This window comes from Plectropomus leopardus, chromosome 5, assembly GCF_008729295.1.
Source record: "Plectropomus leopardus isolate mb chromosome 5, YSFRI_Pleo_2.0, whole genome shotgun sequence".
NCBI lineage: Eukaryota > Metazoa > Chordata > Actinopteri > Perciformes > Serranidae > Plectropomus > Plectropomus leopardus.
The window spans coordinates 35,530,691-35,543,945 of record NC_056467.1 but is presented as its reverse complement, the minus strand read 5'-3'; the positions used below and the strand labels follow the sequence as shown (position 1 = coordinate 35,543,945).

General features: G+C 40.0%; 1 protein-coding gene across 1 annotated transcript in view; it reads left to right on the top strand.

Annotated features, from left to right (window-relative positions):
* Window positions 1-13,255, top strand: part of LOC121943023 (unconventional myosin-XVIIIa-like) — a 162,213-nt gene that overhangs the window by 136,693 nt on the left and 12,265 nt on the right. The window contains 4 exon segments of the mRNA XM_042486381.1: window positions 2,694-2,831; window positions 5,918-6,103; window positions 6,222-6,361; window positions 9,119-9,163. Coding sequence (XP_042342315.1) covers window positions 2,694-2,831; window positions 5,918-6,103; window positions 6,222-6,361; window positions 9,119-9,163 — 509 coding nt within the window.

Here is a 13,255-nt window from a genome sequence, read left to right as displayed (position 1 = left end):
CTTTTAAAAATCGAAATCAGGCCAAAGGAGGGAGCCAGTAAGGACAGGGTCAGTGGACTGGCAATCTCAGAAGCCATCGGCTATCAGTCTGATGACAGTTTTTTGCCAGAATTGTATTTCACTTGTTATTTACGACATCTATTGCACGTCTGTCCGTCCTGGAAGAGGAATCACTCATCATCCTCTGCCACTCTTCCTGAGGTTTTTTCCTTTTTTTTCCCGTTACAGGGGTTCTTTTTCTGGAGTTTTTGCTTGGGTGATGTGAGGGTCTAAGGGCAGAAAAAAAAGTTTCTTCTCCAGTGAGGATACTGCAGCAATAATGCTGCCTCGGCCCTTCCCCTTTGCCTCTGCACTTTTCTAAAAAAATACAACCCTTGATGTAATTGATGTGTCAGTCAAGCGTGATTGGCAGAGACAACATGTGACACAGATGGCCAACTTGGTTTCCCAGCTCAGACGAGCGATAATGCTGAACATGCTAGTGTTGTCATCCGGGTCATGGCTGCTGCTGCTGCATGAATCTGTTTCTCCATCAGTGACAACTGTATCTGAAAGAGCAAAACCAGCCAGGTAGAGGGGAAATGAGAGCACTAGCCACCCTTTAACTGTACGAGGGACATGGTGTTTTCGAATGACCTAAGCCCTCAATTCTTTCATACCATGATTTTGTCTGAGATCTAATTTTTAGGGCAATTATCTCTACAGAGAGCAAGAAATGATCCTGTAACTTTTCTTAAGTTACAAAGACCAGTCATACCTCTTCATTCTTTACCTGTCTCACGGGTTGCCTCCTTTTATTTTAAAGTAGCAATATCATGGATGGTAATTTATCAGAAACCATCACTAGGACTGATAATCTTTGGAAAATGTTCTGTACCAGTTCTGATTAGTGCCATCACCAAATTACCTTACTTTAAGGAATATAAGTTATGTAAGTTAGTCAGTCATGCCAAACAAAGGCCAGATAAGTTAGAATTAAACAGGAGATTAGAGGCAGAAACATGTTAGAAAAATACAAAATACAATTTTGTTGTACAAAATACAACAAAATTAAAGCTGCAAGAAGCGATGAATGGGCCCTCGCACCTCCGCACACGTCGGGGCTACTTGCTGTATGCCGACTGATGCGGCCGCTTCTCCCCGAGAAAGGGCAACACTGCATGCAGCAGTGAATTAGTGTTTCCTTCATTTAGTGGTGGAGTCTGGATACACGTGAAGTTTCTTGAGGAGGGTGTTTGTGTCTTTCTCTTACTCTGTCTTTCTCTCTCTCTCTCTCTGTGTGAGGGTCAGCTAAAGCTGCAGCTGTGATACATTTGAAAAGGGATCCAGCCTGTTTGATTGATAATGATAATAATGAGTAGGATCAAGACAAAATGAAAATATAAGCTGGAAGATAAATTAAAAAGAGACATCACATAAAAGCAAGAATGGGCTTTAAGAAGTGATTTAAAAGAAGTCACTGATTCTGTGAGTCTTAGCTCCTCAGGCAGGTCGTTCCAAAGCCAAGGGGCCCTGATGGCAAAGACACGGTCGCCTTTAGTTCTAAGCCTCGACTTTGGAATGGCCCCACCTGAAGAGCTCACATAGGTTCAACATTTCTGTTATGTAGCTTGGGGGCAGACCCAGAAGAGCTTTAAAAGTGATCAGTGAAACTATTACTATCTAATATATGTAGTTTAATTTTGTCTCAAAGGAAGAATTTGAGAAATGAGACCTTAGGGCCTGTGTCCACCTAGTGTTTTTTTCTCAGTGCCAGCATTTTTTTTTCAATTGTTTCTTATTAGAAGTGGGTCTCTGTCTCTGCATGTGGCCACCTGGAGAAAAAGCATTGTGCCCAGCGTCTTTTTCAGAGCACGCTGCCTTTTCTGTGCAGTCGCTCCAAACACTTCTACTTCAAAATCTCTTTGCTTTTCATGAGGTGCCAGTGATGTCACAGCTGCTCTTTAGCTAGGCTACTGTCACAACCATAGACTGTATGTAAAGATGGACTTACCCCGGCTATGCTGAGGTGGGGTTAAAATATCTGGAATGCGGCCTATGCCATCCTGTGAGGGTGATGTCATTGAGAGCCTGCATCAAGGCAGTAGTGATATCCAAGGTGGGGGAGTTCCCGCCAAAACACCCGTCCGACTAATCGTTGGCAGCTCAATTGAATACAAGCACACAGATTGGCTGTCACAGTTGTCAATCATGGCCGAAAAGCCCCCTTTTGTGTCATTTAATTACTCAGGAAAACCAAACCTATCATGAAAACAAACTTTTGAACAGACATCAGGGTGATGAAGCCTACCTTCAGAGACAGAAACCATCTTTGGGAAAAATTTGTTTGGCGTGGAATTTGAGTTTTTAGTTTGGCCCATCCACTAACATGGAGGGTCAGGCTTTATGACTTGTACTACAGTCAGACACCAGATGGCGATTGAGATTGAATAACCTCACTTGGGGGAGCTGTCATGTCATCCATTTATATATACAGTCTATGGTCACAAAAGAAACAGAGAAGGCTGTCTGTGTTACCTGATCAGTGGAGGGTTGTGGATGTTGCTGGAGAGTGTTGTGCTTTTATCACTGAACTCAATGTCTAATTTTCGTCATTACCGCTTTGAATGAAAAACAGTTCAGATTTTATTCAAGCCAATGAGTGTAAATCAAAAATTAGTGATCTAATATTATATGTGCATGATTGTGTCTAGATGCAAGCCCTCCAGAGCCAGCTGGAGTTCCAAGAGCAGTCCATGGTAGAGAAATCCCTGGTCAGCAGGCAGGAGGCCAAGATCCGCGAGCTGGAGACCAAGCTGGAGTTTGAGAAGACCCAGGTCAAACGGCTGGAGGTGAGAGCTGCAGACAGGTGGTGGAGTGCTGGTGCTGGGAGGCGGTTGGCTGATGAAGCTCCAGCATGTGGAGGGCATGGGAAAGAGGCTAGGTGAATTGTGCTGCTGGGGTCCGAGATGCAGACAGAGAACGGTCATGATAAACTGAACATGAATGAACTGTACTTCCATGAATGAAATGTCCCACCACTGCCAGTCAGATGTAACCATCCCGGCTTCATTTTGTCCTCGAGCTTGTGTTACTTGCACTTGACAATACCATTTGTTATTGTTATTTGTCATTTTTAAATTATTTTCAGACTTTGCCTGAGACAAAAAGCACAAGTGAAGGATAAAGGTTCCCATCTGCATGCTCCTATGGAGACATTGAAATCTTCTCTCACCCACTGAAAAAATGACCCTACACTCAATTTTGCAGGTTCAGTTTAGTAATTACTGACTGTGCAATGTGCTCACCTTCAGGCATACTCCCTCTGCTCCTTGCCCTCCAAACTCAAAATAAATATATTTATTTATTTATTATGATTTTTTTAGGAACTCTAGCCTGTGGTGAAATGTGCAGAGTTAGGAAAATACACACAAGGAGTCGACTTTTATGGCTTCTCACCAGTTTTAAAACCTGCAGTGTGTGAATATTTCAGGTTTCCTGAGTAGTATAACTCACCAAAGCTGGAGGTAGCAGAGCTCAATCAATAGAGATATGAGGAGGCACAGTGCAACACCCACTCAGTATGTGAAATATGGACGGGGCTGGTGGCTAGTGCTGGAGCTAACTCAATGATGGAGTATACTGCTGGCATTGATGCAGTGACTGAATACAGACTTGCTGCAGATTTAAACACCCATATAGGAGTCACCTGTTCAAACACAGCTAAAGACGAACATATGTGTTATCAAAGTCTGCTACACCACTCCCATGCATTATTGATACAAATAAGCTCATCAATTGTTAACATGGTCTTCTGACTGAGTTGTGTGGAGATGAAGTGGTCAGATCCATACTCACTGATCTATAGCAGACTTTTGTTTTTGTCAAGGACTTCATGGAACGTATTGGCTTGTTTTATGTGTTTTGATTCTCATCTGCTATAGAACTGAAGTTTGAACCAGGGATTGGTTGATGCAGATTTTTGAGGGCAGTGACAATTAAGATACAGTAAATACTTACAATTCTTATGCCTCTGTGCCAACATTAGCGGTGGCCAAAGGCATTATGTTTTTGGCTTATTCATACATCCTTCTGATACTCATGAACTCAATATCCAAAGAATGCCTTGAAAGACTTTCTTCACAAATGGCATAAACATCCATTTGGACTCAACAATGTACTGATTAGATCTTGGTGGTAAAAGGTCAAAGGTCACTGTGACCTCGTCTGTCTCATTCTTGTGAATTTGTTATCTCAAAAAAACCTTAAGGGAGTTTCTTTTTTTTGGCCCAAACATTCAATTCAACTTGACTCAGCATTGAACTGATTAGATTTTGGTGGTCATGGGTCGAAGGTCAAGGTCACTGTGACTTTGTTTGTCTCATTCTCATGAATGCGACATCTTCAGAGCACCTCAAGGGAGTTTTTTTTTTTCTTTTGAAATTTGACACAAACATTCACTTGAAATGAATGATGAACTAATTAGATTGTGGTGAACACAGGTCAAAGGTCACTGTAGCCTGTGGGTCACTTTGTTTCAGGTATCAGTGAGACGTAAAAAAACAATCCAGGAAGTCCAGTTTGAGTGATAGATCCATGAGTCTCAAGGCTGATCATATACCAAAGAAACAAAGTTATCACAGTAGCAATTATTTATCTGCCATCTCAGCAAACCAAAAGATTATCGAAGAAATCAGTCTGACATTTACATGTTTTCATTGGGACGCTTTATCCAAAGGGATGTACAAATGAGGGACAATTTAAGCCACAGTGGGTCAAGGAAGAGGCCTTTGAGAGTGCCTCAGCACTTACTTCCACATTCCACCTAAAACATGTGACATAAGGCTTGCAGAGCATGATGTTATATGTTAGTACCTAGAAAATTACTCAGTAAGTATGTCATCTTTAAGAGAGGTATTCTGCTGATTGAATGGAGTAAGGTAAGTCATTCCACCTCCAAGGAGAAGAGTTTGGATTGAGAGATCCTGCTTTGCTGTGACAGTAGGACTCGTCGTCATTTATTTGCAGATCTGAAGATCGGATTTGAATTTATTGTAAACAGCACCAGGGAGCCAGGACAAAGAAATGAAAAGCAGGTGACATGCTGTTTTTGGCTGGTTGAAGACCGGACCTCTTGTTGCATTTTGGACCAATTGCAGAGGTTTTACTGTGCTTGCTGGTAGCTCTGCCAGGAAGATTTTAGAGTGGATGTATTTTACAGCGAAAGAGAACCAGTGCCAATACAAGGAGTTGAGTAGCATCCTCAGTCAGATAGGACCTGATCTTTCTAATGTTATTCATACAGTGCAAAGTAACATGACTGAGTGGAAGATGCAACATGCTCAGTGACAGTTTATCAGTCATCAGTTACAATTCAGGATCCTAACTGTCTCTTCTGTAAAACTGAAATTGAAAACATGTTCACCACATGTTTTGTCAACATGTGGTGACGTTTGGGATGACCCTGAAAAAGTGGCTGGCTTTGCAGTCCTTGCTGTTAACAATGTGCCCTCAAACAATAATACTTGGTGACTTAAGAAATGGATGTGCAATTATCTAAAATAGAGTTACTTTATTGGGTATGATATTTATTTTTTAACTGACATTTCCTAATTTTCTCTTCTTTTTGAAACATTATTTTAGGTTAGAGGGCATTATTGCAAATAGACAGGGAACAATGAAGGACTATGAAAGAAAATGGAAGGCATTAAGGCCATGTTTAGCAGACTGATGATTGTGATGACTGTGTTTTTTGTTTGTTTTGTTTTGGTTTTTTAACCGTTTTGTTTTGCATGTTGATGGTTTGTGATTTGTAGGTCATATGGTGCATCTTGTGTGTATTGTTGTAATGTTATATATACAAAAAAGGCATATGTACAGTATATATATGCTATCAATATGACTGTATTGTTGAAGCATCTGTCTCTCTGCTGCGCAGAGCCTTGTAGCTCGTCTGAAGGAAAACTTGGAGAAGCTGACAGAAGATCGAGACCAGCGTAGCAGCAGCGAGAATCGAGAGAAGGAGCAAAACAAACGGCTGCAGAGACAGATCCGTGACGTCAAAGAGGAGATGGGCGAACTGGCCAAAAAGGAAGCCGAGGCCAGCCGCAAGAAACACGAGCTGGTAAGGATGTGACAGCTTACCACCACTTCTCAATGAGCGAGTAGTTTGGTCATTTTAAGAGAACCTGCATAGCTGATCAACCTTTGTCCCTCTCTGCTGACTCTTGTCTCATTAACAGGAAATGGACATTGAGAGCTTAGAGGCTGCAAACCAGAGCCTGCAGGCAGACCTCAAACTGGCCTTTAAAAGGATTGGTGACCTCCAGGCAGCCATCGAGGACGAGATGGAGAGTGACGACAATGAGGACCTCATCAACAGGTACAAAAAGTAACTGGAGACACACACACACAAAAAAACTTAGATTGAGGACCACTTACTCGCTTTTTCCAGAGTTCTCAGCAGAATCTCACTGTCGTCATTGGCAGATTGAGACTCCTCATTGTACATGCGATACATTATTTATTTACTTATTTATTCCAAAATTAGTGGAACAGCTTTGTAAATTTGTATTACTCTTTATTTTCCACCCTTTGTGCACTTAGGCCATAGACAATGTAGATAAACATGCAGATTTTGCAGCATCTTTCTTTTGTCTGCTGCATTTTATGTCTAGTTGTCTCTGTACGTCTACTCTCTGCGGCCCATCCAATGTTACTCACTCACTATACATTCACATTCTGCCTTGATAGGTAGCGGGGGGGAAATAGTTACAAATGCCATCTCTTCTTCATCTCTTCTCTGTTGTATCTGCTTTCCAAAAAGTTGTTTGTTTTCCTAAAGTCTGAGACAAGCAGGTTGATAATAGGTTGATGATAGCGATGTTGTGTCTGCGTATAGAACAGAGCTTTGATGATCAGCAGCCAGGCACACAGAACTCATCACGGTGAGGTTACTTGGTTCTGTCGTGCCTTTAGACCAAAGCCACAAACTGCTCACCAGCTTTAACTGGAAACCCACACTGCAGCCAGAGACGCTGCTCAGAAGTGCCGGGCAAATACATAAACTATTGTTTGTCTAGAAATTATTCCAGCACATCATTCTCCCTCAAGTCACAAATTGGCATTTTTACATTTCTCTACAATTTAAACAATGGAGATGCAACATGTTAATCAGTGAGCTTTAGAGGTGTTGGTAGGTGTATTTTCAGGCTAGCTGTTTCCCCCTGCCTCCAGTCTCTATGTTTAACTCCAGTTTTGTACTAAAGGCACAGACATGTGGAGTCTGTTTTCATAGATAAGTACGGAAGCTTAGAACTGCCACGACATGAACAACAAATTGGTATCAGCCAATAACATGAAAAATGTATTCTTTCAACAATATGTTTTTTCACATTTTTACAATATAATTTCATTTTATAAGAAGTTGTTTTCATATTTCATGGTATAACAAGAACATTTTCTTATTATAGCATGAAACATAAACAAGAGAAGTTTCTTATCATTACATTAAAACATCTTGTAAAAACATAAACATCTTGTTATATCAAGAAAAAAAAGTTTCTTGTTATAACAAGATGTTTTCATGTAATACCAAGACACTTTTTGCATATAAAAATGTACTTATTTATCTTGAAACATTTCATATTATTACATGAAACAATTGTCTTATTTTATCTTGATATAATGAGAAATGTTTCATGAATAACATATCACATATATCACATATCGTGTAATAATGTGATATGCCTCATGTTATAACAAGATGAATAAGAACATTTTTACGAGAAACATTTCTTGTTCTAACATGAAAACATGTTGATATAAGAAGAAACCTTTTTTTGTTCTAACATGAAAACATCTTGATATAAGAAGAAACTTTTTTTCTTATTATAACAAGATGTTTCTTATGTTTTTACAAGATGTTTTCATGTTATAACAAGGTTTTCTTGTTTATGTTTCATGTTAGAACAAAAAAGTTTGTTGTTATAACATGAAAATATGTATAAAATAAATATGTAAGAACCTTAAAAAACATTTTTTTGTAATATGAAATTAGCTGATACTGATCTTTTTTCTGGCCTGGCAGTTCTAAGCTTCCATACTTATCTGTTATCTTTATAAGAGTTATGTGTTAAAGTGGACTCAAATGCCTCAAGAACAAAACTCGAGTGAAACATTAAGACTGGAGGCATCAAAAGTTCTTACTACAACAAGATGTTTTTCACATTTCTACAAGATGTTTTTCATTTTATAACAAGATTTTCTTTGTTACAACAACACACATATTTATCTTGTTGTAACAAGTAAAATTTCTTGGTATGACGTGATAAACATCCTGTAGAAATTTGAAAAGTTTTGATGTTTTTATACTGATTAATAATTTTTCCTGCCTGACAGCCTCCATAGATAAGCATATTTACCAAACTGAACTGCTCACTTCAGATAAGTGGATATGTTTCCCGTGGTTATGTCCCGCACAGCCATGTGACCAATGGCAATTTTAGCAGTCCAATCAAAGCCCTCCAGGTAGTGAATGTTCTGGTCATTTATTGCACTTAATGCACCTTTGTCCTCAGGATCAGCACCCCGTCTGTAGACAGCAGAGGTAACGAGTAAAGCTGTCGGACAGAGGGAGTGAGTTAGCTGCACTGGAATGATCTTGTTCTTTCTCCATTCAGACTGTATTAAACACAGCCAGTACAAGGCCTCGTCCTCTTTCGGGGCGCTTTGTAAGAAAATGTGTACACTCTCTGAGCTGCCTGCTGAGCCTTGCTAATTTTTCAGCAGCCCCGCACAGCTGTAGAGAGAGTTGTCCCTCGAACAGCAGTAAACAGCTCTGTGAATCATCAGAGTGCACTCTGTATGGAAGACACAACATCAGCATGAGGTGGCATGCTGAGCCAATGCCCCTAAAAACATGATATGTACTGTACAGTAAGTTTGCCAAAGGAAAGAAAAATAGCCAGTCACAGCACATGCCATGACACCTTCAATTCTTGGGATATTTTTAAGCATCATTCACAATTTATGTATTATTTTTGATTCAGATTTCCTGTTTTACTTTTCAATTGTCTTTTGTTTTTCTGTGTGTTATTTTCTTCTCTGTTCCCCAACCCATCATCATCATCACGGCCAGTTTGCAAGACATGGTGACAAAGTATCAGAAAAGACAGAACAGAGTGTGAGGAACTTTTTTTTTTTTTGCAGCACTGAAAATGATGCAGTATTCTCTAGTCTTTGAACATTTAGTGGAGAAGCTGATAGTGAAGAGAGAAAACCCTGAGTTTTTCTGCAGGGTTTAGTTTCGGCCCAGTTAGCACATCACTTCTGGCTGTCACACTGTAGAAAAGAGCTGATATTTGAAGGAAAAATCCCCCCTGACAGAAAAAAAATAGAAGATATTTGGATTGCACCTGGTATTCTGGGCCCCTTTTGTTGTTTGGTGTGGCTATTTTCTTTGATTTCTGTGGTAATTTCCATTTATTTTAAGACATCAGCTATTGGTGTCAGGCCCTCAGAATCAAAGAGTGATGGCTCAGCTCCAGGGCCACACATGATGAACAATTCAAACAGGAAAAAACACTTCATGGAAGACGCAGAGATATAGAAAATCCAAGGGGGGATGTCCTTTTGATGTGCGAAGGCTCGGGGATAATGCATCATCAACAGTGCACAGAGATTACCTCATAACCCCCCGCTCTTCACTGCATGCCCCACAGGCTGAGATGCATGAATACTACTGGCAATATGTTACTTTAGCCACAGCATGAAACGTCCTTCCTCATATTCCCTGAACGGTTAACTGTTTTGCAGAGCTTTGAGCTGAAAGGCAAGTGTCATGATCTCTCTGGTCATCCTCCCTCAAGGCCAAGATCATCCTCTTTGTTCTTCTTTACGCATCCGGGGGCGCATCCGGCTATGTTTCCAGTCTTGGTTCGAGGGCGTTGTGTCGGACACTGCTGTGTTTTGTTTGAACAGCAGTCGGTGACAAGGCAGCCTCTTGCTCCCAGGGCTATCTTAATATTTCATTGGCCCGATCCGGGGCTGGATGTGACTGTGGCTCTGTGGTGACTGCCCTCCTAACAGCAGAAAAAAAAGGGTGTGTTCATCATCAATCTTTTACTCGCACTTGCTTAATAATGCAGAACCCTCAAATGTCTTACAAAAAGCTGTCTTGCTCACCAGGCGAGTAGCACACACGCCGTGTTAACCTCTGGCTCTGAGCCGCTCCAGTCCCCTGTCAGCGTTCACTCCTCTGATGCTGGAGAGGATTAGTAATCAGAGCTGGAGAGAGCAGACTCTTTGTCAAAGACACCAGTGTTTTGATTTGTAAAGAGCTGCTAGGGAAAAAAAAAGCTGAATTTGTACTGGTGTTTGACAACAGACAGACAACATGCATTTCTTCTTCCATGAAATATTAAGTAATTTAGCTATGCATTTGAATTTATTTATTTATTTATTTTGACAAATTGAGCTTACTTAAAATAATCTAGGAAACCAACTGCCTTAAAATGTTTAAGTAAATTTAATTATTAGTCTTAATTTATGTGTACTTTGTAGCTAATTGTTAAGTTTACTTAAATTTTGCTGTATTTAAGTTATTTTGTGTAGTTGTTGCAACCTAAAAATGACAAGTGGAATTACCTTGCTCTTATAAAGTATTAGCAACTTCAGTAAACCAACTTAGTCCGACTGAACTTGATCACCACAAAGAGGATTTTGCAAATTATGAAGTTAGGAGATCTTTGAGTTCTTTTTGGGGTTACATGTTCAAGAAAATACAAATATGACTGACTAGTTTGCAGCCAACAGAATATGGATTTATAGCACAATAAACTTAATTTAAAAGTTATGGTATAAAAGATTCAGGTCCAGGCACTCAGGGTGGTTTGAAAAGCATAAAAGGCCTTTACAGTTGTAAAAGTTCTAACAAGTGTACTTTTAAATGTTTAGTTTAGATGCTAAATGTGGTTCATATTCTTCATTACCACTGACATGCTGCCAGTCCTATGAACTCTATTTAGTTATGAGGGTCAGTTAGTTGGCTTTGTGTCTTATAACATTGCTGGCTTACTTGTCAATCAAACATTCTCTCAGCCCAGAAACTCTGGAGGATAGAGGATCATTATTGATATTTCTCGAAAGACCATCTCTTTAGCTTTTAAGTATTTTAAAATTTCAAATGAAAATTGATGTAATTTCTTTATTTACCCTTTATTTAACCAGGTTGGTCCCATTGAGATTAACAGTCTCTTTCTCAAGGGAGACCTGGTCCTGACAGTCAGCAGTGAGAACACAAAGCTGCAGACAGAGACACAAAGAGAGACAAAATACAATTCACAAGAACTAAAATTTACATTAAAAGAGAACTATCTATGAGTCAAAGAGGACTTTCTGGAAGTCACTTTTACAACCAGGCAGGCTAAAAACATGCACATCCTATAGAATCTGCTTCTAAGTCTTTCATTATAGATTTAAAAATATTTCAGGACTCCAGCTCCTTGAAGTCATTCTGCAACAAATTTCAGGCTGAGGGTGCAGAATCCCAAAATCCCTTTTGCCAATTTCTGTCCGAGTGTTTTAGACAGAGAGCATAAAGAGGTCCTGAGAACGCAATGAGTACTGTCTGGTACTTTTCTGCATGATAAAAACACAGAGGTATTGTGGGAGCAGACCAAGAATTGCCATATATATATAAAGGAGTATCAATGTAAGAACCTACCAGAGCATGGTGTTCTACCAGAGAGTACAACTTACAATGGTGAGTCAGAGCTTTACAGTTTATAATGAACCTCAAGGATGCATGGTGAACTGTATCGACCATATGGAGACACTGAGCAGAGTATGTATGAATGATCAAAATCAGCTGAGCCCAGATATGACTCGACAAAGGGATGGCTTTTGTGACTTCTGTTGGTTTTTAGTAGAGCTAATAAAAAACTAATGTGATCATATTGCATTGAACTCACTGCAGTGGAAGAATTTTTTTTGGCAATTTTGCCTTTATTAGATAGGACAGATCTATTGCATGAAAGGTGGGGAGAGAGGGGATGACATGCAGCAAAGGGCCGCAAGCTAGAATCGAACCTGCAGCCGCTGCGGCAAGGACACTGCCTTCATTTATGGGACGCCTGCTTTATCCACTGAGCCACCGGATGCCCCACTGCAGTGGAAGTTTTGCAGCACACAGCAACCATTTTACCTCTCTATGTGACGCAGTGGATGAGAGTACTTTTTCAAGCCTATCATGATGCTCTTGGAGACAATGCATATGCCTGTCTGTGCTCCAAGGCCACGGGGGCTTCACTGGGTCGACAGTTTCATATATGGGAGACACAAACAGCGGTGTGTATAAGACCCAGGGACACAGAGGAGCAAAGTGAAGCCGAGCAGAGCAGGACGATCCATAGAAGCTAATGATGAATGTAATAGCGTGTAACAGAGATGTACAACCAGTGGCGGCAGAATGTCACAGACAATTAATGTCTGCTCAGCACTGTGTTTGTTTGCTTTCCCCAGGCTTTCAGCAGGGCTTAACTAATGGTATGGTGGTCAAGGACATAAATTGTAGTTGACACCGTGTGAAGCACACAATTACATATTGCCCACGATTGTGGTTTTGGCTATAGACCTGAGAGGTTTTTTTTTGTTCTCGGAATGTGTCATGAAGTTGTACACAGATAAGAAAGTGTTGGAGAACATTGACACAAAATATAAAACTGCTTTTAATGCACTCCTGTGCAAAGTTTCAAAATGTTCATTCTGAATAAAGTCCAAACTGCAGTTAAACGTTGCCATGTAAACGACCCCTCAAATTGTGTGCATACATAAAGGCAGAGAATTATTCTTATTCTTTTCTTCAAATTACTAAAACTGTGGATATGCCTGGCTCTGTTTTATAACTCTTGATCACTGTGGTACAGGGCACTTATTCACAGGCCTCATTGTGACTCTCACAGTTCGCCATAAACAGGTGTAGAAACGCCCTTAAGCCTCCATTTGCATATCAAACTTGTGCACTTCCACCATTCATTACCCCTTTGGAACCTGAGGAAAGCACCTGTTCGGATGCCTTTTGTAAGTATTTAAGAAATTAGTGAAAAGTACCTGAAAATTTGTAAGGCAATGACCTGGAAAGTGCATAAAAAATATATTTCTTCATCAAAATTTGAAATATTTAATTATGATAGTTATAGTTTTTCCATTGCTTTTTTTCATCTTTTTTTCCTCTAGACATTATCTCTTAGCTTTTAAAAAAATTTTAGATTTTTTA